Here is a 25428-nt window from a genome sequence, read left to right on the forward strand (position 1 = left end):
GCACAGTGGCTCACGCCTGTAATCCCAGCACTTTAGGAGGCCAAGGTGGGTGAATCACCTGAGATTAAGAGTTCAAGACCAGCCTGCCCAACCTGAGCAACATGGTGAAACCCTGTCTCTACTCAAAATACAAAAATTAGCTGGGTGCAGTGGTGAGCACCTGTAATCCCAGCTACTTGGGAGGCTGAGGCAGAAAAATCATTTGAACCTGGGAGGCAGAGGTTGTGGTGAGCCGAGATTGCGCCACTGCACTCCAGCCTGTGTGACAGAGCAAGACTCCTCTCAAAAAAAAAAAAAAAAAACATAAGGCAGAGAAAGTATATTTACTATTCATTAAGTGGAAGTGGATGATCATAAAGGTCTTCATCCTCATCATCTTCACATTAAATAGACTCAGGAAGAGGAGGGGTTGGTCTTACTGTCTCAGGGGTGGCAGCGGGGCAAGAAAATCTGTATAAATGAACTCTTACAGTTCAAACATGTGTTGTTAAAGGTCAACTGTAGTTAAACAAGTGAAATCACTAGGTCCCTGTTAGATGGCAGTCATGTAATCAAAAAGTAGTATAGTACTATACTATAGAAAGTCAAGTACGGCTAGGTGTGGTGACTCATACCTGTAATCCCATAATCCCACTACTTCGTGAGGCCGAGGTGGGCAGATCGCTTAAGCTTACAAGTTTGAGACCAGCCTGGCCAACATGGTGAAACCCCGTCTCTACTGAAAATACAAAAATTAGCCAGGTGTGGTAGCATACACCTGTAATCCCAGCTACTCAGGAGGCTGAGGTACGAGAATCACTTCCACCTGGGAAGTGGAGGTTGCAGTGAGCCAAGATTGTGTGCCATTGCATTCCAACCTGGGTGACAGAGCGAGGCTGTCTAAAAAAAAGAAAAAAAAGAAAAAGTCAAGAATGAAGAACATAAGAATAGTGATACCTATTTCCTACAGTTATTGGGAGGATTAAAATATATATTTATATACATATATATGCATATATATATGCCTGAAACAGAACCTGTCACAGAGTTTGAGCATGTAGTAGATTTTAGGGGTTTGTTTTTTTTTGTTTTTTGTTTTTTGAGACAGAATCTCGCTCTGTCACCCAGGCTGGAGTGCAGTGGCTCGATCTCGGCTCACTGCAAGCTCCGCCTCCCAGGTTCACGCCATTCTCCTGCCTCAGCCTCCTGAGTAGCTGGGACTACAGGCGCCTGCCACCACGCCCAGCTAATTTTTTTGTATTTTTAATAGAGGCGGGGTTTCACCGTGTAAGCCAGGATGGTTTCAATCTCCTGACCTCGGGATCCACCTGCCTCAGCCTCCCAAAGTGCTGGGATTACAGGCGTGAGTCACCGCGCCCAGCCACGTTTTATTTTTTTTTGAGATGGAGTCTTGCTCTGTGGCCCAGGCTGGAGTACAATGGCGTGGTCTCAGCTCACTGCAACCTCTGCCTCCTGGGTTCAAGCGATTCTCCCACCTCAGCCTCCCTATTAGCTGGGATTACAGGCACCTGTCATCATGCCTGGCTAATTTTTGTATTTTTGTAGAGACAGGGTTTCACCATATTGGCCAAGCTGATCTTGAACTCCTGACCTCAGGTGATCTGCCCACCTCGGCCTCCCAAAGTGCTAGGGTTACAGGTGTGAGCCATCGTGCCTGGCCTAGTTTATTAAGAATGAAAGTTCTGGCTGGGCGCGGTGGCTCAAGCCTGTAATCCCAGCACTTTGGGAGGCCGAGACGGGTGGATCACGAGGTCAGGAGATCGAGACCATCCTGGCTAACACAGTGAAACCTCGTCTCTACTAAAAAACATACAAAAAAATTAACCGGCCGTGGTGGCAGGTGCCTGTAGTCCCAGCTACTCAGGAGGCTGAGGCGGGAGAACGGCGTGAACCCAGGAAGCAGAGTTTGCAGTGAGCCGAGATCAAGCCACTGCACTCCAGCCTGGGCGACAGAGCGAGACTCCATCTCAAAAAAAAAAGAAAAGAAAAGAAAAGAAAAAGAATGAAAGTTCTTGCAATGAAAGACTTGTACTACAGCCTGGCCAACAGAGCAAGACTCCGTCTAAAAAAAAAAAAAAAAAAAAACAAAGAATGAAAGTTAGCTGGGCACAGTGGCTGATGCATGTTATCCCAGCAAGGTTGAGGTGGGAAGATCACTTAAGACCAGCCTGAGTAACATAGCAAGACTTTGTCTTTAAAAAAATAAAAAATAAAAATAAAAAAGAATGAAAGTTTCAAGCCAATAAATGGCTTTACTAATCTGCCTCCTCATTTTGTAGTGGGGTCAAAGGTGTTAATGAAGAAGTCCTTGTTCAAAGCCCTCTTGTCTGCCACAATCCCTTTTCCTTGTCCTGTATACTTGTCTCTAATAAGGTTAACATAATCTGATCCTATTAATATTTACTTCATGTTTTCCTGCAGGAAGTTGGAAACCTGTATGACATGTTCCACACTCGCAACTCTTTACACCGTAGAGCTTATCAACACAAAGTTGGCAACATTATTGATACAATGTAAGAAACTTGATTGTCATTTCCCTATAAAATTTTCCTTGATACTTGGCTAGAGTATCATACTAGGCTCAACTAGACATTTCTAGATAAGTTCAAGTAAATATTAAGTGATTAAATTTAAAGTGGTTTCCTTCAAGAAAAAAATCTAGCATAGAGTTAATTTAGTTGGAGGAAAAGGAGAGAAGTGGATAAAGGGACTTAGGCCAGACGTGAAGCGGCAGTGCTGAGATCACCCAGGACCTCGGCACAGCTAGTCACTTACGTACCACATATTAGTCATCAGCAGAATGGGAGGTAGGACGTGAATATTTGAATTCTGAGATTAATTACAAAAATTAACTTTAAGGATTAAGATTAATGTCTATTTGTATCCTGTCAAATATTTATCAAAATTAGTACCAAGTGGTAAAACCAACAGCAATTTTACCTCTTCCTAACCCAGTCAGAACCATAGCAGAAAACTATACAGCCAGGTCTCCCCGTGACTCAAAGATTCCATGAGGAGTTATCAAACACTGGGTGTGAGTCAAGTTACTTCTTTCATGTCTCTAAAATAGCCTTAAATTAATTAACCTTTCATGTTCGTTTTCACAGTTGTGTTGAGGAAGTTTAGCTTCATTCCTATTTTTACCTATCCTTTGTCATGAGCAGATTACTTGGAGTACATTCTCCTATTTGTATGTTAATACTTTGGTAAGAGTTTTTGTTGTTGTTGTTGTTGTTTTGTAATTCAGAGAGATCTAGGTTCAAAGCCTGGCCCTGTTTCTTCCTAACTTGGTTAAATCAAAATTTACTTCATTTCTGCATCTATAAAATGAGGGCTGAATACACCTACCTTATTGTTGGGAAGATTAAATAAGATGGTGAATGTAAAGCCCTGCCACAGTGCCTGGAACACAGTAAGCACGGTAGCTCACAGGTCACCAAGCACAAATTTGGTATGGTGGAGACACAGTTGTCTTTAGAACATTGTGCCTCGTTATTTTATTTCCCTAAAGTAGAAAGATTTCCTTAAGTAAGACATAAGGCAAATATTCAAAATTTCTCATAAGCATAAATTTTTGCAAAATGATTTTTAGGATTACAGATGCTTTCCTCAAAGCAGACGACTATATAGAGATTACAGGTGCTGGAGGAAAAAAGTATCGCATTTCTACAGCAATTGATGACATGGAAGCCTATACTAAGCTGACAGGTAAGAAGTAACAGGTAACATAGATGGTCCATCTCAGATAAACTATAAGATGTCCTTGAATTGCCAGTGAGTTATTTTTCTTTCTTTTATTTTTCATTTTTCAAAATAACTATTTAATTGGAAAAAAAGAAAGAAAGGGTCTCACTATATTGCCCAGGCATCTCTCAAACTCCTGGGCTCAAGCGATCTTCCTGCCTTGACCTCCCAAAGTGCCAGGATTACAGGTGTGACCCACTGTACACAGCCGGTGGAAGGATTTTAGCTTCCCAAGTAATTATCTCCTTTTGAATTTGAGTTTTATTTCTGTCTTGTACCGATAAAGTGACCTTGATAAAGGGATTTGACCTATCTGAATCTTTCATCTGTAAAATGAGGGTAATGATACCTAGTATATAGTTTTGTTGTGATGTTTAAATGAGGCATAGCACCTAGTATAGACTTGACACATAAGTACTCAATATACATTATTTAACTTTTTTTTTTTTTTTTTTTTTTTTTCCTGCAGATGGAGTCTCGCTCTGTCACCTAGGCTGGAGTGCACTGGTGCAATCTTGGCTCACTGCAACCTCCACCTCTTGGGTTTCAGCAATTCTTCTGCCTCAGTTTCCTGGGTAGCTGGGATTACAGGCATGCCCCACCATGCCCAGCTAATTTTTGTATTTTCAGTAGAGACGGGGTTTCACCATATTGGCCAGGCTGGTCTCGAACTCGTGACCTCATGTGATTCATCTGCCTCAATCTCTCAGAGTGCTGGGATTACAGGTGTGAGCCACCAAGCCTGGCCCATTATTTAACTTTTTAATTTAATTTTTTTTTTTTTTTTTTATTTTGAGACAGGATTTTATTCTGTCATCCAGGCTGGAGTGCAGTGGTGCCATCATAGCTTATTGCAGCCTCAACCTCCCGGGCTCAAGTGATCCTCTTGCCTCAGCCTCAGCCTCAGCCAAGTAGCTGGGACTATAGGCATGTGCTACCACACCTGGGTAATTTTTTCAATTTTTGTAGAGACAGGGTCCCACTATGTTGCCCAGACTTGTCATTGTTTAACTCATACCTGGACTACTATTGAACACCAAAAAACCGACTTGACCATTTAACATTATTTTCATTACAAAAACACAAGATGCCAGGAACATATCCACGCTTCTGCAAAAACAAAATCTGCAGCTTAGTGTGGAAAGGTTCTTTTTTTTTTTTTAGTGTGGGACAGAGTTTTGCTCTTGTAGCCCAGTCGGGAATGCAATGGCATGATGTCGGCTCACTGCAGCCTCCACCTCCCGAGTACAAGCGATTCTCCTTCCTCAGCCTCCCGAGTAGCTGGGATTACACCACACCCAGCTAATTTTTTTTTTGTATGTTTAGTAGAGACGGGGTTTCACCATGTCAGCCAGGCTGGTCTGGAACTCCTGACCTCAGATGATCCACCTGCCTCGGCCTCCCAAAGTGGTGGGATTACAGGTGTGAGCCACTGCACCCAGCCACAGCTAGTTCTTTAATGTGGGAAAGTATTGACTGAGATAAAGCAAAAGAAGTAAAATGAAAAGTATACACCAGTCAGAGTTCTTAGTTACAAATTATGAAACTGTTTGACTAAAAATAAAATTGGGCCAGGCATGGTGGCTCATGCCTGTAATCCCAGCACTTTGGGAGGCCAAGGAGGGCAGATTACCTGAGGTCAGGAGTTCGAGACCATCCTGTCCAAAATTGTAAAACCCTGTCTCTACTACAAATACAAAGATTAGCTAGGCATGGTGGCGCATACCTGTAATCTCAGCTACTCAGGAGGCTGAGGCAGGAGAATCGCTTGAACCCAGGAGGCAGAGGTTGTAGTGAGCCGAGATCGCACCACTGCACTCCAGCCTGGGCAACAGAGCAAGACTCTGTCTCAAAAATAAATAAATAAATAAACAAAAAATAAAAATAAAATTGGAAAGCAATCACATAGCTTACAGAATCCGTGGAAAGGTTGGAGGCTCTGAAAATGGAGAAAAACAACAGAAGCTAAGTGACCTAAGACACAGCCAAATCACTCTACCATAGCTTCCTGCCTAGAGTGCTACTTCTATGGCAGCTGGATTCTATTTGCTGCACACTGACAAAATGAAACCTAAACTGTCTTTGAAGAACCAGTTTTTTAAATTACCAACCCCATGCAGATTGTTATTTCTGTAAAGTATGATAAAAATGAATTACTAGAAAAACGAAATGGGGGGAAAAGGCACGTAAAATACAAGCCCAAATTTTTATTATTCAACTTGACAGACTTCACATTACCTTTCAGTAAATTCAATCAAAAATACATAATAGGCCAGACAAGGTGGCTCATGCCTATAATCCCAGCACTCTAGGAGACCAAGGCAGATGGATCGCTTGAGCCCAGGAGTTTGAGATCAGCCTGGGCAACATGCTGAAACCCTGTTTCTATAAAAAATTTAAAAATTAGCCATGATGGTACATGCCTGTAGTCCCAGCTACTCAGGACGCTGAGGTTGGAGAATCATTGGAGCCCAGGAGGTGGGGGTTGCAGTGAGCCAAGACTGCATCACTGCAGTCCAGCCTGGGTAACAGAGCAAGACCCTGTATCAAATAATAATAATAATAGAGAAAAAAATAAAAAATTAACTTACAAGAACTGTATACATTGTTCTTTAAAAATATATATGTAAGGCTAGGCAGGGTGACTCATGCCTATAATCCCAACACTTTGGGAGGCTGAGGCAGGCGGATCACTTGAGGTCAGGAGTTCAAGACCAGCCTTTCCAACATGGTGAAACCCTGTCTCTACTAAAAATACAAATTATTAGCTTGGCGTGGTGGCGGGTGCCTATAGTCGCAGCTACTCAGAGACTGAGGCACGAGAATCACTTGAACCCAGGAGGCAGAGGTTGGAGTAAGCCAAGGTCGCACCACTGCATTCCAGCCTGGATGACAGAGCGAGATTCCATCTCAAACATGAAATAAATAAATAAATAACATAAAAGTAAAAAGAAAAAAAAAATTGAACAAGTTGAGGATACTTTTAATTTTCATTCATAATAATGCAAGTGATGCCACATTTTAAAAAGTCAGCCGGGCACGGTGGCTCACGCCTGTAATCCCGGCATTTTGGGAGGCCGAAGCGGGCGAATATGAGGTCAGGAGTTTGAGACCAGCCTGGTGCCTGTAATCCCAGCTACTCCGGAGGCTGAGACAGGAGAATCATTTGAACCCAGGGGGTGGAGGTTGCAGTGAGCCGAGATCGCACCATTGCACTCCAGCCTGGGCAACAGGGTGAGATTCTGTCTCAAAAAAAAAAAAAAATCATCTTTATCCAGGTGTAGTGGCATGTGTCTTTAGTCCCAGCTGTTCAGGAGACTGAGGCAGGAAGATTAATTTTTTCAAATTATGTTTACATTTAAACTAGCTTTTGATTTAGCTGGGCATGGTGGCATGTGCCTGTAGTCCCAGTTACTCAGGAGGCTGAGGCAGGAGGATTGCCTGAGCCCAGGAGGTCAAGAATGCAGTGAGCCATAATCATATGCCACTTCACTCCAGCCTGATGACACAGCGAGACCCTGTCTCAAAAAAAAAAAAAAAAAATCTAGCCAGGCATGGTGGTACACATCTGTAGTCCCAGCTACTCAAGGGCTAAGGCAGGAGGATGCCTTGAGCACAGGACTTTGATGCTGCAGTGAACTATGATCACACCACTGCACTTCAGCCTAGGCCACAGAACCTGACCTTAAAAAGAAGAAAAAAAACAAAGAAAAAGGTCAGGTGAAGTGGCTCACACCTGGAATCCCAGCACTTTGGGAGGCTGAGGCGGGTGGATCACTTGAGGCCAGGAGTTTGAGACCAGTATGACCAACGTGGCAAAACCCAATCTCTACTGAAAATACAGAAATTAGCTGGGCATGGTGGCACACACCTGTAGTCCCAGCTACTCAGGAGGCTGGGGCAAGAGAATCACTTGAACCTGGGAGGCAGAGGTTGCAGTGAGCCAAGATCACACCACTGCATGCCAGCCTAGGTGACAAAGCAAGACTCTGTCTCAAAAAAAAAAAAAAAAAAAAATTGCACAGGGATATATATATGGAGAAAGTGCATGCAGAAAAACATTAACAATTGTTGAATTTAAGTGAAGGATATTTTATTTTGAAATTTTTCAAAATAAAAATTGGGAGAAAATGAAAGAAAGGAAAAACATTTCTTCTACTCTCATCATCAAATGGGACACTTAAAAAATCGTTGTTTTATTATTATAGAAATTTACAAAGCCATGTACCTGTCACTTAGCTTCAACAGTTATCAACACATGGCAGTTTTGCCTCATCTCCTCATCTACCCACTCATGTCAAACACTGGACTATTTTGAAGCAGATCCTAGACATAATTTTGCTTGTAAATATTTCAGGACCGTTCTCTTTTTTTTTTTTTTTTTTTTTTGAGATAGTGTCACTCTGTCACCCAGGTGGGAGTGCAGTGGTGCCATCTCGGCTCACTGCAACCTCCACCCCCAGGGTTCAAGCAATTCTCCTGCCTCTGCCTCCTGAGTAGTTGGGACCACAGGCATGCGCCGCCATGCCCAGCTAATTTTTGCATTTTTGGTAGAGGCAGGGTTTTGCCATGTTGGTCAGGCTGGTCTCGAGCTCCTGACCTCAGGTGATCCACCTGCCTTGGCCTCCCAAATTGCTGAGATCACAGATGTGAGCCACAGTGCCTAGCCACCATTCTCTTTTAAAGACAAAATAAAACATGTCAACAATAAATCCATACACCTTTATGTACCCATCACCCAGCTCAGCAGTCATCAACTCCAATGCAGTCTTATTTCTCTCTATCCTTCCCCACTCTCCGGATTACCTGGAATTAAATCCAAGTCATTGACAGGAACTTTTATTTTTGAGACAGAGTCTCACTCTTGTTGCCCACGCTTGAGTACAATGGCGCAATCTTGGCTCACTGCAACCTCCACTTTCCAGGCTCAAGCAATTCTCCTGCCTCAGCCTCCTGAGTAGCTGGGATTACAGGTGCCCGCCACCACACCCAGCTAATTTTTTTTCTATTGTTAGTAGAGACGGGGTTTCACCATGTTGGACAGGCTGGTCTCGAACTCCTGACCTCAAGTGATCCGCCCACCTCGGCCTCTCAAAGTGCTGGGATTGCAGGCATGAGCCACTGTGACTGGTCAACTGGAACAGTTTTAAAAGGTTTTTTCACTTAAATATTTTAAAAATTTTTCTCATATTGCCAAAATAATAATTTACCTGCCTGTTAAGATCATTTCAGTAGAATAGCACTATGTAATTCTTTAACTCTGTGTTTTTATTTTAATGTAACTGAAATGTCATCAAATTGGCAGATAACATTTTTCTGGAGATTTTACACTCTACTGATCCCAAATTGAAAGACGCACGAGAGATTTTAAAACAAATTGAATACCGTAATCTATTCAAGTATGTGGGTGAGACCCAGCCAACGGAACAAGTAAAGATTAAAAAGGTGAGTTATCAGGCATCTTTCCATTAGTGAAAGGTTACCTCTGTCCTCCAAGAGGAAACCACTAACCTATCATGATACTATGACTCTGTACTAAGTGCTTTACATTTACTCTCATTTAATCTTTACAGCAGTGCAGGGGTCTTAGGCCTGTTTTACAGATAGAGAAACTGAGGCTTCACTGAGATTAAATAACTTGCTCATGAAAGCATATTTAGCCAGGATTCAAAAGCCAGGTCTAACTTAACTCCAAATCTTTGCTCTCATCCAGGAAGTGAGAGTGGGTCTCTAATTTTGGCTAGATTCAAGCATGGGAAAATGAATATAAGGGAAAGGGACCTCCAAAGAAAGTGCCTGCATGGGCTTCATTGAGGCTGTGGTGACCTGTTGTAATGACTTGGTTCCTTCACAGGATATCAGTCTCCCAGATGGCACACACCTGTCTTCTTTAACTCAAATATCTATTTTCACCTCCTACTTGTTGAAGAGTTTTCTCTTTGCCAGAAAGCTATAACACAAGTCATACTTATAACCACATCCTACCTCAATAATTTCTTGGGTTGTACTTCCTCTTGTTGTACTAATAGGTTAATGCCACTTTTTTTTTTTTTCAAAATGTGAATTTTTTTATTTTGACAGTCTCACTTTGTCACCCAGGCTAGAGTGCAGTGGCGTGATCTCAGCTCACTGTACCCTCCACCTCCTGGGTTCAAGCAATTCTCCTGCCTCAGCCTCCCGAGTAGCTGGGATTATAGGCACCCGCCACCACGCCCAGCTAATTTTTGTATTTTTAGTAGAGACGGGGTTCCACCATGTTGGTCAGGCTGGTCTTGAACTCCTGACCTCATGATCCGCCCACCTCGGCCTCCCAAAGTGCTTGGATTATAGGCATGAGCCACTATGCCTGGCCACTTTTTACAATTTTTTATAAAAATTGCTCTATTTGTTTAACGGGTGATATTGGTAGGAGCTATATTTGTTAAGGATATCTCTAATCATTTTTCTTAGTTAGGTGCCATTTTCTTAAAGAGAACCTGTTTGTGGCATAAAGGCTTAATGAGGAAAAATGGATTCCAACATGGGGAGTCTTGTGTTTTCTAGGAGGACTATGAATCTCTTCCAAAAGAGGTTGCCGCTGCTAAACCCAGAGAATTGCTGGAAGTAAAACTGGAGGCTGAAGATTTTATAGTGGATGTAAGTAATTAGTCCAGTAATAAACTGAGTGAATAATTTTTTAAAGATAAAGCACTCACCATTATAAAAGTAGTACGTGTTCATTATAATTACTTAGAAAAATGCAGAAAGATAAAAGGAAGTCATATGTGCCCTTATAAAGAGAACCAATATTATTAACCACAAAAACATTTTATTTATGATATTTTGCCATTATTTTTAGTATAATTGTGGTCATGTGATTACATTGTCTATATTAAAATTTTTTAATTACACAAGTAACACATTTTAATTTTTTGTTGTTGTTGCCTGCATACAAACACAGAGGAAAAAGTTGTAGGGCCAGGCACTGTGGCTCACGCCTATAATCCCAGCACTTTGGGAGGCCAAGGTGGGTGGATCACCTGAGTCAGGAGTTCGAAACCAGCCTGGCCAACAAGGCAAAACCCCGTTTCTAGTGAAAATACAAAAAAATTAGCCGGGTTTGGTGGCTCGCGCCTATTGTCCCAGCTACTGAGGCTGAGGCAGGAGGATTGCTTGAACCCGGGAGGCAGAGATTGCAGCAAGCTGAGATCACGCCACTGCACTCCAGCCTGAGCAGCAGAGTAAGACTCTGTCTCCAAAAGAAAAAGAAAAAGAAAAAAAAAAAAGAGCTGGGCACAGTGGCTCATGACTGTAATCCTAGCACTTCGGGAAGCTGAGGCAGGTTGATCACAAAGTCAGGAGATTGAGACCATCCTGGCCAACATGGTGAAACCCCCATTGCTACTAAAAATACAAAAATTAGCTGGGTGTGGTGGTATGTGTCTGTAGTCCCAGCTACTCAGGAGGCTGAGGCAGGAGAATCACTTGAACCTGGGAGGCGGAGGTTGCAGTGAGCCGATACCACACCACTGCACTCCAGCCTGGGTGACAGAGCTAGACAGCACTGCACCTCAGGCCAATAGTCTCAGCAGATTACACCCTGGACCTTATCATCATTCAAAACTGCCCTCCCTGTAAAATCACTAGTTTAAACATACTTTTCTCTGTCCACAAACCCCTTTCCTCCTCATCCACGTTTTCGTAGCTCATCGGGCCCTCCAGTTTATTGTGTCCTCACTTTCTTCGAGCTTGTCAGTGGCCTTCTATCTTCATTTCTCTCCACATGTAGGCCGGGTGCAATGGCTCACGCCTATAATCCCAGCACCTTGGGAGGCCAAGGAGGGTGAATCACTTGAAGTCAGGAGTTCGAGACCAGCCTGGCCAACACGGCGAAACCCCATCTCTACTAAAAATACAAAAAATTAGCCAGGCGTGGTGGCCCATGCCTGTAATCCCAGTTACTTGAGAAGCTGAGGCAGGAGAATCGCTTGAACCCAGGAGGCAGAGGTTGCAGTGAGCTGAGATCACACCACTGCACTCCAGCCTGGGCGACAGAGTGAGACTCCATCTCAAAAAAAAAAAAAAAAAAAAAAAAGTATCTTGGATATTGTGATACAGTAATTCACTCATTTTTCTGCAGTTACCCTCAACTCTCTTTTTCTTCTTTGCATCTACCTAGCAGAAGGTCATACAACCTAGATGAATCAAATCTAAACATCTCCACACCTATACCTGGACACATAAATGCTCCTGGATACCATCACCGTACAGGCATATCTATAAATTCCCGGTCACGAAACTAAGCTGGGCCTTCTGGCAGGCTTAGTGTGATTCTCCCAGTCTCTAATAATCATTTCAGGCCAGGCACGGTGGCTCACACCTGCAATCCCAGCACTTTGGGAGGCTGAGGCGGGCAGATCACCTGAGGTCAGGAGTTCGAGACCAGCCTGGCCAACATGGCAAAACCCCATCTCTACTAAAAATACAAAAATTAAGGCCAGGCGCGGTGGCTCAAGCCTGTAATCCCAGCACTTTGGGAGGCCGAGGCGGGTGGATCACGAGGTCAGGAGATCGAGACTATCCTGGCTAACATGGTGAAACCCCATCTCTACTAAAAATACAAAAAACTAGCCGGGCGTGGTGGCGGGCGCCTGTAGTCCCAGCTACTTGGGAGGCTGAGGCGGGAGAATGGCATGAACCCGGGAGGCGGAGCTTGCAGTGAGCTGAGATCACGCCACTGCACTCCAGCCTGGGAGACACAGCAAGACTCCGTCTCAAAAAAAAAAAAAAAAAATTAGCCAGGGATGGTGGTGGGTGCCTATAATCTCAGCTACTCAAGGAGGCTGAGGCAGGAGAATCACGTGAACCTGGGAGGCGGAGGTTGCAGTGATCCTGCCAAGATCCTGCCACTGCACTCCAGCCTGGGCAATAGAGCAAGACCCCCATCTCAAAAAGTAATACTACTAATAATAATCATCATCATTTCAAACTGTCCTCCCTCCTCTCAGAACTCCAACCATGCTTCCCACCTCCAGCTATATTCACCCTCATGAATAACCCAACCTTTGACTCTTATTTCCAAGATAAACTATAGGCCATTAGGTAGCAACTCCTTATACCTTTCTCACCAAAGAAACAAGCCTGCCTCCATCTGCAACTGTATTCAGTATTCCCATTTGTATACTGGGGAAACAGCTTTGTTCTTGTCAAGGGCTTAGGGTAATTCTACTTGTGTTCTAGAGAAGTGTTGTCCCATAGAACTTTCTGCAGTGACAGAGATATTCTTGGTCAGTGCTGTCCCTTTTCATAGCCACTAGCTGCATGCGGGTGTTGAGTACCTGAAATGTGGTTGCTGTAACTGAATAACTTCATTTTTTATTGTATTTAGTGTTATTTGTTTATTTTTTAGAGACAGGGTCTTGCTCTGTTGCCCAGGCTGGAATGCAGTGATGTAGTCACAGCTCATTATAACCTCAAACTCCTGGGCTCGAGCGATCCTCCCACCTCAGCCTCCTGAGTAGCTAGGACAACAGATACATGCCACCATACCCAGCTAATTTTTAAATTTTTTGTATAGATAGGGTCTCACTCTGTTGCCCAGGCTGGTCTCAAACTCCTGGCCTCAAGCAATCTTGCTGCCTTAGCCTCCTAAAGTGCTGAGATTATGGGCATGAGCCACTGCACCCAACCAATGTTAGTTTAAACTTTTGTTTATTTTGAGACAGGGTCTCTGTCTGTGTCCCAGGCTGAAGTGCAGTGGCATGATCATGGCTTGCTGCAGCAAAACCCCATCTGTACCAAAAACACAAAAATTATCCAGGTGTGGTGGTGCATGCCTATAGTCCCAGCTACTCAGGAGGCCAAGGTGGGAAGATCGCTTGAGCCCAGGAGGTGGAGGTTGCAGTGAGCTGATATCGCACCACTGCACTCTAGCCTAGGCGACATACCAAGAGCCTGTCTCAAGAAAATCATGAACACCACACTGCTCTTCACCCCTCTCCTCTTTTTCAGGGTCAGACTCATCTTCCCTTACCTTTCTAAGGTACCAAATTCCTCTCCAGGTACTTCTTTCTTGCTGTCTTTTTTTTCCTTTATGTTTTTATTTTATGTATTTTTTAAACTGACAAATGATAACTGTCCCATTTTTATGGGGTACATAGTGTATATAAATGTCTGATGATCAGATCAGGGCAGTTAGCATATGCATCATCTAAAACATTTATCATTTCTCTGTGTTGGGGACATTTAATATTTTCCTTCAAGCTATTTAAAACTATGTAATAAGCCGGGCACAGTGGCTCATGCCTGTAATCCCAGCACTTTGGGAGGCCGAGGCAGGTGGATCACGAGGTCAGGAGATCGAGACCATCCTGGCCAACATGGTGGAACCCTGTCTCTACTAAAATAAAATAAAAAAAATTAGCCAGGTGTGATGGCATGCGCCTGTTGTCCCAGCTACTTGGGAGGCTGAGGCAGGAAAATTGCTTGAACCTGGGAGGCGGAGGTTGCAGTGAGCCGAGATCGAGCCACTGCATTCCAACCTGGCGACAGAGAGACTCCATATCAAAGATAACAAAAAAACTGTGTAATAGATTACTGTTAACTAGGCCGGCCATGGTGGCTCATGCCTGTAATCACAGCACTTTGGGAGGCCGAGGCGGGTGAATCACTTGAGGCCAGGAGTTTGAGACCAGCCTGGTCAACATGGTGAAACCCCATCTCTACTAAAAATACAAAACTTAGCTGGGTGTGGTGGTGCATGCCTGTAATCCCAGCTACTTAGGAGGCTGAGGCAGGAGAATCACTTGAACCCAGGAGGCGGAGGTTGCAGTGTGCCAAGATTGTGCCACTGCAGTCCAGTCAGAGCAACAGAGCAAGGCTCTATGTCAAAACAAAGGAAATTACTGTTAACTATAGTCGTAGTCATCCTACAGAACTATAGAACCCTAGAACTTACTCCTCCTATCTAGCTGTAATTTTGTTTTCTTTAACGTCTTGCCTCCTCTGAACAGCCAAACTTCTAAGAGTTGCCTTCTCTTACTTTTTTTTTTTTTTTTTTTTTTTTGAGGCAGAGTCTCACTGTGTCGCTCAGGCTGGAGTGCAGTGGCCCGATCTTGGCTCACTACAACCTCCACCTCCTGGGTTCAAGCAATTCTCCTGCCTCAGCCTCCTGAGTAGCCAGGACTACAGGTGCCTGCCACCACATCCAGCTAATTTTTGTATTTTTAGTTGAGATGGGGTTTCACGATATTGGCCAGGCTGGTCTTGATCTCCTGACCTTGTGATCCGCTCGCGTCGACCTCCCAAAGTGCTGGGATTACAGGCATGAGCCATCACGCCTCTTACATTTCTGTTTCTCATTTTCTCTGGAATCTTTTTCTCTGTTGCCATCACTATACTCTCTCCAGGATCTCCAGTGACTTCAGAGTTGCTAAATCCGGGAGATAGTTTCAGTACTCTCTGCCTCTGAGCTGTTTCTTCTGCCTGCAATTCTTTTTCTTCTGCCTGCAATTCTTTTTCTTCCCACCTAAGCCTGTTTGTTTCTTGCTCACTTAGTAAAGTCACTTTCCCAGGAAAATGTTTTCAGTCATTGTCCGGGCACCCTAGGCTACATCAGGTACCCTGTTAGAACATTTCAAAGCACTCTTTGCTTTTCAACTGTGGTTGCATACTTTTATAATTATTTGTTGAACTTTAATCTAGGGCTGCCTGGTTTGTGGGGGCTAGAATTTTCTTTACTGATTTATTTTTGGAGGCAGAATCTCGCTCTGTTGCCTAGGCTGGAGTGCAGTGGCGCAATCTCAACTCACTGTAACCTCCGCCTGCCAGGTTCAAGCAATTCTTGTGCCTCAGCCTCCCAAGTAGCTTGGACCACAGGTACATAACACCATATCTGGCTAATTTTGTTTTGTTTTGTTTTGTTTTGTATTTTTGGTAGAGACAGTGTTTCACCATGTTGACCAGGGTAGTCTCGAACTCCTGGTCTCAAGTGACCTACTGTGTTCGGTCTGGGATTTTATTTTAAAGTGTCCTTGTTGTACCTCTAGTGTCTACCTGTATCTGTCACATAGCAGGGATTGAGTTTACACCATACTTAGATTGAACACACAAGTACATTTCCCATTCTTCCCCAGATTTCAATACCAAATCCCTAAGAGTGGTCATGAACCAGTTATTTTTATTCCATCATGAGTCACCTTATCAACATTCTTACTTCCGAATCCCCAGAAGGCTCTGTTCTATTTCTTTTTCTTTTCTTTTTTTTTGGGGAGGGGTGGGGGGACACAGTCTTACTCTGTTGCCAGGCTGGAGTGCAGTGGTGCGATCTCAGCTCACTGCAACCTCCACCTCCCAGGTTCAAGCAATTCTCCTGCCTCAGTCTCCCGAGTAACTGGGGTTACAGGCGCATGCCACCATGCCCAGTTAATTTTTGTATTTTTAGTAGAGACGGGGGTTTCAGTATGTTGGCCAGGCTGGTCTTGAACTCCTGACCTCATGATTTACCTGCCTTGGCCTCCCAAAATGCTGGGATTACAGGCCTGAGCCACCGTGCCCAGCCTCTGTTCCATTTCTTGTTATGCTCCTACAGCCCTGAATTCAGTTCTCCTGGTTGCTATATGATTACTTATGTATTGCTTTTATTTAGGTTATCAACATGGATTATGGAATGCAAGAAAATAATCCAATTGATCATGTTAGCTTCTATTGTAAGACTGACCCCAACACACCAATCAGGATTACGAAAAACCAGGTAACTACTTAGGCAAAACAAATATACTGTAATGGCATGTAGCAAATCTTTATGGTAAATTAGCATTTTATATGCAAATTAGGTTTTAAGGCGTATCTTTACAATTAAAGTGGGCCTGGCACAGTAGCTCATACCTGTAATCCCAGTGCTTTGGGAGGCTGAAGCGGGAGGATCACTTGAGACTGAGAGCTTAAGATCAGCCTGGCCAACAAAGCGAGACCCCATCTCTATAAAAAATAAAAAACTTAGGCATGGTAGCTAATGCCTGTAGTTCCAGCTACTTAGGAGGCTGAGGTGGGAGGATTGCTTCAGCCTGGGAGGTCAAGGCCTCGGTGAGCTGTGATTGTGCCACTGCACTCCAGCCTGGATGACAGGGAGACCTTGTCTCGAAAAAAAAGAAATAGGCCGGGCGCGGTGGCTCAAGCCTGTAATCCCAGCACTTTGGGAGGCCGAGACGGGCGGATCACGAGGTCAGGAGATCGAGACCATCCTGGCTAACACAATGAAACCCCGTCTCCACTAAAAATACAAAAAAAAAAAATTAGCCGGGCGTGGTGGCGGCGCCTGTAGTCCCAGCTACTCGGGAGGCTGAGGCAGGAGAATGGCGTGAACCCGGGAGGCGGAGCTTGCAGTGAGCCGAGATCGCGCCACTGCACTCCAGCCTGGGTGACAGAGCGAGACTCCGCCTCAAAAAAAAAAAAAAAAAAAAAGAAAAAGAAAAAAAAGAAATAGTTAGGAGCCTAGGGACCAGCTAGTATCTCCAATGTGTGAATTCAAGGTGATAGTGAAATCTCTTCATTTTAAAAAGGTTTCACGACTTCTGCCAGAGAAATTTGCAGAGCAGCTGATTCGAGTATATTGTAAGAAGATGGACAGAAAGAGTTTGTATGCCGCAAAACAACATTTTGTTCAGTGGTGCGCAGACAGAAATTTCACCAAGCCTCAGGTGGGTGGACTGTTACTCACAAACTTTGCACAATTTTTTATTTTTAAGTAAAAACCAAAAATAATTCTATCTGCTGAAAAGTTCCCATTTAAGTTGTAGTCACTTGGTTATGGTTTTGAAAATAAGGTCTTTCACTTTCTTTCCTTTTAAAATGTCTGAATCTGTGTCAGCCAGTGATTTCTTCCTACAGGAGCTGGGAATGGATACTGTTTAGCATTATTGTCCTAATAATAAAAGATAAAAATGTGAACATGTAAATAATGCTTTCTAATGTTGTTCACCAGTGGCCCTGGAAAGTTGTTCAGTGTCTCCATCTTTCAGAGGTTACCAAAGCTGAGTAGTTAACTTGTTTAACATACAATTGATAATAGACTTCATGTTTCTAAACCTGGTTACTTCTGTGTATTAGTTAACTATTTAAATGATCAAGAATGAGAGTAGAGGGAAGAGGAGCCAAGCCACAGTTGCCAACCCTGTAGAGAATGTTGTTAAAATTGTCTCTAACTGACCTACACATAGTAGGTGTCTGCGCAGACAATGTGGCCAGTTGGCATTTATTGACTGAATGAATGAATATAATTGGCAAGCAGGGAAACAGTGCTTTACTGCCTAGTCTGGAACTCTCCCTCACACCTCCCTGTGTGTCAGGTGCTAAAGGGAACAAAGTATAGGGTGAGACATGAAAGCATAGCTCAGGATGTCGGTGCTTTATCAAGTGCCACACAGCATGACCCAGGCAAGATCTCTGAGGATTCAGAGAGTTGGGAGATCTCTGGGAGAAGCCTGGTGAAGGGGCGGGATCTGCTAGATCTAGAAGGCAGGGTTTTTTGGATGAGCAGCAGGGAGAATGAAGGGTATATTTGGCAATGGGAGGAGCATAAACAAAGGCATGAAGCTGGAATGAGCTGAGAGTATTTAGGGGACCATGAGGAGACCTGTCTGTCCAGGGTAGAAAATTATTTTTTTTAATTCATTCATTCATTCATTTTTTTGGGATGGAGTCTTGCTTTGTCACCCAGGCTGCAGTGACAACTGCACTTACTGCAACCTCTGCCTCCCGGGTTCAAGCAATTCCCCTGCCTCAGCCTCCCAAGTAGGCATGTGCCACAATGCCTGGCTAAATTTTTGAATTTTAGTAGAGACAGGGTTTCATTATGTTAGCCAGGATGGTCTCGATCTCCTGACCTTGTGATCCGCCCACCTCGGCCCCCCAAAGTGCTGGGATTACAGGTGGAAGCCGCCATGCCCAGCCAGAAAATTCTTACTGTTAAGTGTGGAGAGGTTAAATGGGAAGAGTGGACTGGATTATGGAGAACCTTGGATAATTGGCTGGGAGATTCTTTTCCCCGTACAGTGGGGAGGGGATCACCGAGCACATTCAAGAGTTGCCATGCTCTGTAGGATCTGCCTGAATGTGTGTCTGCTCCAACTACAGTGAAACCCGAGGGAATAAGAGTAGAATTGTCCCTTGGCATCTGTGGGGAACTGGCTCCAGGACCCCCACAGACCCCACAGATAGAAAAATCCACGGAAGCTCAAGTCCCTTATATAAAATGGTGTAGTGATTGCATATGACCTATGCATATCCTCTTTTATACTTTAAATATCTCTAGATTACTTATAAAACCTACTACAATGTAAATCCTATGTAAATAGTTGTTAATACTGTATTGTTTAGGGAATCATGACAAGAAGAAACTCTGTACATGCTTAGTATAGACACAGGCATCCATTTCTCCCCCCCTCACATTTTCTATCTACAGTTGGTTGAATCTGCCCATGGATGCAGAGGGTCAGCTGTATGTCTCTCCTAGGTACTGTGAAATTAAATCACTGAAACTAAATCACTGAGAACTCTAGCTGCAGGTAGACTGGAACTTGGAGAGGCTGGAAACAGAGAGTCAAGAGAGGCTATTAAAGTTTGGCTGTGTCATGGTAACTACTATAAATTTGGTACATTTACTCACTGAGTGAGTATTTTGCCATGCCCTTGTTAGGTACCTGGAATAGTACGTAAGATAGAGAGTTCCTAATAACCCATGGATCCCATTCAGGTTGGGGATAACAATCTAGTTGGGGATAATAATAATTATTAATTTTACTCCAAAAATTAATAATTATAGGAGCATGGTAAGTACTTTGGGTGTAGGGTGAGTACACAGTCTTAGAGGAGGAAAAACAAAGAGGATTTAGCTGGTCTTAGTTGGTCAGGAAAAGCTGATTTAAAGAAGGGCTTATAAACTGAGACCTGAAGGTTGAGTGAGGAGTCGTCTGGGTTAAGGGCTGGCAGCAGGAGGTGGCGGTAGGGGAGGGGTTGAGGCATAGACACCACAGGATTAATTCAGAAGATGAGAAAGAATATGGTGTATTTCAGGAAGGAGCATAGAATGTGGAGGTGTCTGGGGCTTTATGCACAGTCCTGTCAGCCAAGAGCAGTAGGGAGCATCAGCACTGAAGGGTTTTAAGCAGGAAAGTGACATATTTGTTTACATTTATAAAATTCACTAGAATTGAAATTAGAATGAGTGGAAATAAAAAAGTTGGCTATATGCTAGGCATGGTGGCTCACATCTATAATCCTAGCACTTTGGGAGGCTGAGGTGGGAGGATTGTTTGAGCCTAGGAGTCTGAGGCTGCAGTGAGCTATGATCACACCACTACACTCCAGCCTGGTTGACAGAGCAAGATGCTGTCTCAAAGAAAGAAAGAAAAGAAAGAAAAGAAAAGGAAGAAAAGGAAGGGAAGGGGAGGGGAGGGGAGGGGAGGGGAGGGAAGGGAAGGGAAGGGAAGGGAAGGGAAGGGAAGGGAAAGGAAGAAGGAAAGGAAGAAGGAAGGAAGGAAAGTGGGTAGAAATAGAGATGAGGCTGGGTGCGGGGGAGGCCGCGGTGGGTAGATCATGAGGTCAGGAGATCGAGGCCATCCTGGCTAACATGGTGAAACCCTGTCTCTACTAAAAAATACAAATTAGCCAGGCGTGGTGGCGGGCGCCTGTAGTCCCAGCTTCTTGGGAGGCTGAGGCAGGAGAATGGCGTGAACCCGGGAACCAGAGCTTGCAGTGAGCCGAGATTGCGCCACAGCACTCCAGTCTGGGCGACAGAGCAAGACTCCATCTCAGTAAAAAAAAAGAAATAGAGATGAGTTTAAAGACAAATAAAAACTGTCGATTTTGAAATAGACCTTTAAGAACAAGTATCACAGCAATAGAATGACTTTTTTTTTTGAGACGGAGTCTTACTTTGTTGCCCAGGCTGGAGTGCAGTGGTATGGTCTCAACTCACTGCAAGCTCCGCCTCCTGGGTTGAAGTGATTCTCCTGCCTCAGCCTCCTGAGTAGCTGGGACTACAGGCATGCACCACCATGCCCAGCTAATTTTTGTATTTTTAGTAGAGACAGGGTCTCACCGTGTTGCCCAGGCTGGTCTTGAACTCCCAACCTCAAGTGATCCACCTGCCTTGGCCCCCCAAAGTGCTAGGATTACAGGCGTGAGCCACCACACCTGGCCTAAATGATTGCCTTTACTGAGATCAGGAGTTTGAGACCATCCTGGCCAACATAGTGAAACCCCATCTTTACTAAAAATACAAAAATTAGCCATGGTGGTGCACACCTGTAATCCCAGCTACTTGGGAGGCTGAGGCGGGAGAATCGCTTGAACCCTGGAGGTGGAGGTTGCAATGAGCTGAAATCGTGCCACTGCACTCCAGCATGGGTGACAGAGCAAGATTCCATCTCAAAAACATAATAATGATAAATTTTTAAAATACTGTTTTTAATGGTTCTATCAAGTCAGATCCAGTGTGGTTCAACAGAAGAAATTTAACATGGGGGATGAGATACAAAAGTTCTGGCAGAGCTAAATGAGTACAGAGGATGGTGATTCAAAAGCAGGAAGCTGCTACCACCTCTAGGATAGGAGAGACCAAGGGAGCAGGTGGGAGTCCTGGAGCTGGGGCCACCTGCAGAAGCTAGAACCACAAAAGAGTCACTGCCACTGCCGCTCATGCCAGAGGAGGTAGGGAGAGAAATAACCTGATTTCTCTGCCCTCTTCTCACCTCGTCTCCCACCAGAGAGACCAAACCTAACTGGAAACCAGCAGTCATGGGAGCTGAGAGATGTAATTTACCGGAGTGGCTCCAGTGAAACAGAGTAGGGAGAGGAGGAGTGAAGAATGGATCTGAGAGCAAACAGGCAGATGAGGAGCACGAATCCTCCTACCAGCATTATATTCCTGATACAACAGAAGCTCTCCAAGATCCTGCATCCTCTCGTAACCAAAGAGGATCTACACACAAGTTCAGAACAGTTAGCATAGAGTCGAGTATTAGGAGGCCTTGCTTCTTCTTACCTCTGTGGTTTCAGGTCATTGTATCACCTCCCTTTGGATCTCTCCCTTATTTTGGGTGGAGGAGGTCCTTTGGCTGGAGCCTATGCTGATGGGGCCAACGTTAGAGCTTTGATACAGAGAAAAATTTTAATTCTGCAGGTACATACTGTCTTTTCTCCCCTTCTTTGTCATCTTGTAGACCTGGGCCATTTATTACAGAGGGGACCAGGCGAGAGAGAACCTAAGGGTTCAGTGCATCCTGTCTTTCTCCTGGGCAAATAGGACAGGGTTTGTGCTCCATGAAGGTGTGTGAAGGAGGCCATAGAGGTGGGCAGTGGTATGCTGCTTCCCGTCATCTCTGCAGAGGCCAGTGTCTGTTTTCATGAAGGCTCTTCCTGCATAAGACTGTAGTGTTTCTAATTGGTCCCAACCACAGGGCATAGGTAATTTGGAGTTTCCCTGGAGTGAGGACATCTAGAAGCAATCTATATGCAAGATGAGGATGTGCGCACCTGAGACTTTCACTCACAAATAAGATGATGGAAACTGGCTTTTCTCTGTTCTCTGTTTTTCTCCCTCCTTCTAATAGGATGGCGATGTTATAGCCCCACTCATAACACCTCAGAAAAAGGAATGGAACTACAGGACTTCAGTCCAAAGTCCAACTCGCCTCCGAGAAGCATCCAAAAGCAGACTCCAGCTTTTTAAAGATGACCCAAAGTGAACGTCTGTAGTCGGCTGTTTACAAACTCCCTCCCCTGCACAATTCATTTAGGGGCTTCACTCCTAGAATTCTGCACAATTATGATAACTCATGCTTTAATTTTGCAGTTTGAATGTACACGCATGCTAAAGCTAAGTAATTTTTAATCAAAGAAATAAGATGGTATTAGGCAAATCTTACTATACTATGAAAAGTATTACCTTGCCTATTTTTAGTATTATTAAAGTCTTTCTCCTTCGGTAGTCTATTTTCTTAGAATAACAACTCTTTTATCTACTCTGAACTCTCTTTTTTTTCTTTTTTAAAAGACAAGGTTTTGCTCTGTTGCCCAGGCTGGACTCGCACTTTCCTGGGCTCAAGTGACCCTCCTGCCTTAGCTTCCCAAGTAGCTGGGACTATAGGCACGTGCCACCACACCCAGCTTACTCTGAACTTTTATGACGGATGATTGTTTTTTGTTTTTAATGTAGAAATGAGACAAGGGTACAAATTGGAATTAGAAGTTGACATTGTCATAGACAAACATGGCTAAAAACAAAACATCAGATCCTACCCCGGTGAAGAGTTCCCTATCACTTCAAGTTTGAGGACAGTCCTCTTCAAGCATAGGCGAAAAACACCTCCCCTCACCCTTTTAGCCCCCTACAAGGTGCCAAGTTGAGGTAAACAGTTGGAGATGATGGCCAGGAGTGGCCTCCAACACACTGGTGAGAGGCCTGATTAGGTTTTGGGGAAGATCTGAGAGCTCAGGCCTCCTCATGAGTGGAGCCTAAAGCCGCCTCTTGTTGGGAGATCCCTACCCCCAGTGACAGAGGAATGCCCCAAACTAGGCTGTGCCCTGGCTCCGTGGCGGTTCCAGACCTGGGCAGTGCCTTTGTCTCCTGAATACTCACTCCCCCGGTCCAGAGGGCCTTCCCACTGCCCCGCCTGGAGAAAGCCTCCCCTGACCTGCTCTCTGAGTATCCTGGAGAGCTGGCTAGAGGCTGTCACAGGCACCATCCTCAGAGCTCCTCAGACCTGGGACTTTGTTTTTGCTGGTTCGGTGCATTTTGTGTATTTAAGAGCAAACACTAGCCGGGCGTGGCGGCGGGCGCCTGTAGTCCCAGCTACTTGGGAGGCTGAGGCAGGAGAATCGCTTGAAACCGGGAGGCGGAGGTTGCAGTGAGCCAAGATCACGCCATTGCACTCCAGCCTGGGTGACAGAGTGAGACTCCATCTCCAAAAAAAAAGAAAAAAAAAAAAAAAAGTGCAAACACTGCACTGCCTGTGGGGAAATTAGTGACTGCCCAGTGGGTTCCAGGCTCCCCTAGGTAACTTCGTTTTCCCAGCAGTGGAGGGGGCACCACCTTGGTGGGGCAGTGTCCCTGTGCCCAGGGCACACCTTATTCCCAGTTCTATAGCAATTCACCAAGAACAAAGTCTGCAGGGCCAGGCGCAGTGGCTCATGTCTATAATCCCAGCACTTTGGGAGGCCGGGGCGGGCGGATCACAAGGTCAGGAGATCAAGACCATTCTGGCTCACATGGTGAAACCCCATCTCTACTAAAAATACAAAAAATTAGCCAGGCGTGGTAGTCTCCTGAGGCAGGAGAATGGCATGAACCCGGGAGGCGGAGCTTGCAGTGAGCCGAGATAGAGCCACTGCACTCCAGCCTGGGTGACAGAGCGAGACTCCGTCTCAAAAAAAAAAAAAAGTCTGCAGTTAGAGCCAAAGCTGGTGGTGGCCAGAGGGTGCTGAAGATGCAGGCTAGTGGGGATAGGAGCCATGAGCCCCGAATGTCTTCCGCTCTGGTGCTCCCCGGACTAAGCCTCCCTGGCACACTGGGAGTGAGGGGCAGCCTGAGCGTGTAGGGGAACTCAGACCACAGGCCAGCAGATTTCCCAGTAGTCTGTCACTGGCCACCGTGTAGCCAGATTCTGTTCCGTCCACACTGGGGTGAAGAGTACTTGGAATGTCTGCCATCCTGTATGATCACCCCACCCCCCCACCGCCCCCCTCCACTCCATCCATCAGTAGATAATAGGGGTTGGTTACAATTCATAAGAGAATAGTTAAAACCCTTCTCCTCTCATGCCTACCATGGTATTGGGGCGATCTGTTCACATATGGGCTCAGCAACGCACAAGTGAGGTCAGCCATGGCACTAAGTCATTCCCATTTTAACCAAGGTGCCTCAGGAATGTCATATTGTGTTAAAATCATTTTATTTCTGTGTATCTTACCTTTAAATCATTGTGATTTACTCTGAGATTCTGTAGTCCTAATACTGTGTCACTGTGCTGTCTGTGAAACAACTTGAATGGATTTTGTTTGCATCTTTTGTTACATGTAAGGCAGCTATACTTTATGTTCTTTGCAACTGTTTTCATTATGATAACTCTGCGCTATTTACAAGGTTACATTTTCCTTAAGAAACATCTTGGCCAGGCGAAGTGGCTCACACCTATAATCCCAGCACGTTGGGAGGCCGAGGTGGGCGGATCACTTGAGGTAAAGAGTTCGAGACCAGCCTGGCCAACATGGCGAAACCTAGTCTCTGCTAAAAATACAGAAATTAGCCAGGCGAAATTGTGGTGGTGTGTGCTTGTAATCCCAGCTACTCGGGAGGCCGAGGCAGGAGAATCACTTGAACCGGGGAGGTGGAGTGTGCAGTGAGCCAAGATCGCTACTACGCTCCAACCTGGGAGTCAAGAACGAAACTCTGTCTCAAACAAAAAAAAAAAAAAAAAAAGAAGGAAAGAAACATCTTCGCTATTTGTATAAAAATGGAAATTTTAACAGCTTAGCCTCTAGAGAGTTACTGAACGTGGTTACCCTGGGAATGTAAATAGAACTGCAAATTAAAATGACTGGCCACTTCAACTGGGTAAGGGAAACAGCTGCAATAAAGCTTCGTGAATGTATCTCCATCTTGAAAGTTGTGTTCCACAAAGCTTTCGACCTCCTTGTCTGAATATG

At 44.7% G+C, this 25428-nt stretch overlaps 2 protein-coding genes across 9 annotated transcripts in view; one reads left to right on the forward strand and one right to left on the reverse strand.

The window, feature by feature from the left end:
• The window catches only part of SAMHD1 (SAM and HD domain containing deoxynucleoside triphosphate triphosphohydrolase 1), a 60004-nt gene extending 34634 nt beyond the window's left edge, over positions 1-25370 (forward strand). Inside the window, exons 10-16 of the mRNA XM_050807097.1 lie at positions 2422-2513; positions 3593-3708; positions 9050-9189; positions 10288-10380; positions 16370-16474; positions 17283-17420; positions 22335-25370. Coding sequence (XP_050663054.1) covers positions 2422-2513; positions 3593-3708; positions 9050-9189; positions 10288-10380; positions 16370-16474; positions 17283-17420; positions 22335-22469 — 819 coding nt within the window. The 3' untranslated portion in view covers positions 22470-25370. The remainder of the gene's footprint in view (positions 1-2421; positions 2514-3592; positions 3709-9049; positions 9190-10287; positions 10381-16369; positions 16475-17282; positions 17421-22334) is intronic.
• The window catches only part of MANBAL (mannosidase beta like), a 634273-nt gene that overhangs the window by 393574 nt on the left and 215271 nt on the right, over positions 1-25428 (reverse strand). The window lies entirely within an intron of this gene.

This window comes from Macaca thibetana, chromosome 10, assembly GCF_024542745.1.
Source record: "Macaca thibetana thibetana isolate TM-01 chromosome 10, ASM2454274v1, whole genome shotgun sequence".
NCBI lineage: Eukaryota > Metazoa > Chordata > Mammalia > Primates > Cercopithecidae > Macaca > Macaca thibetana.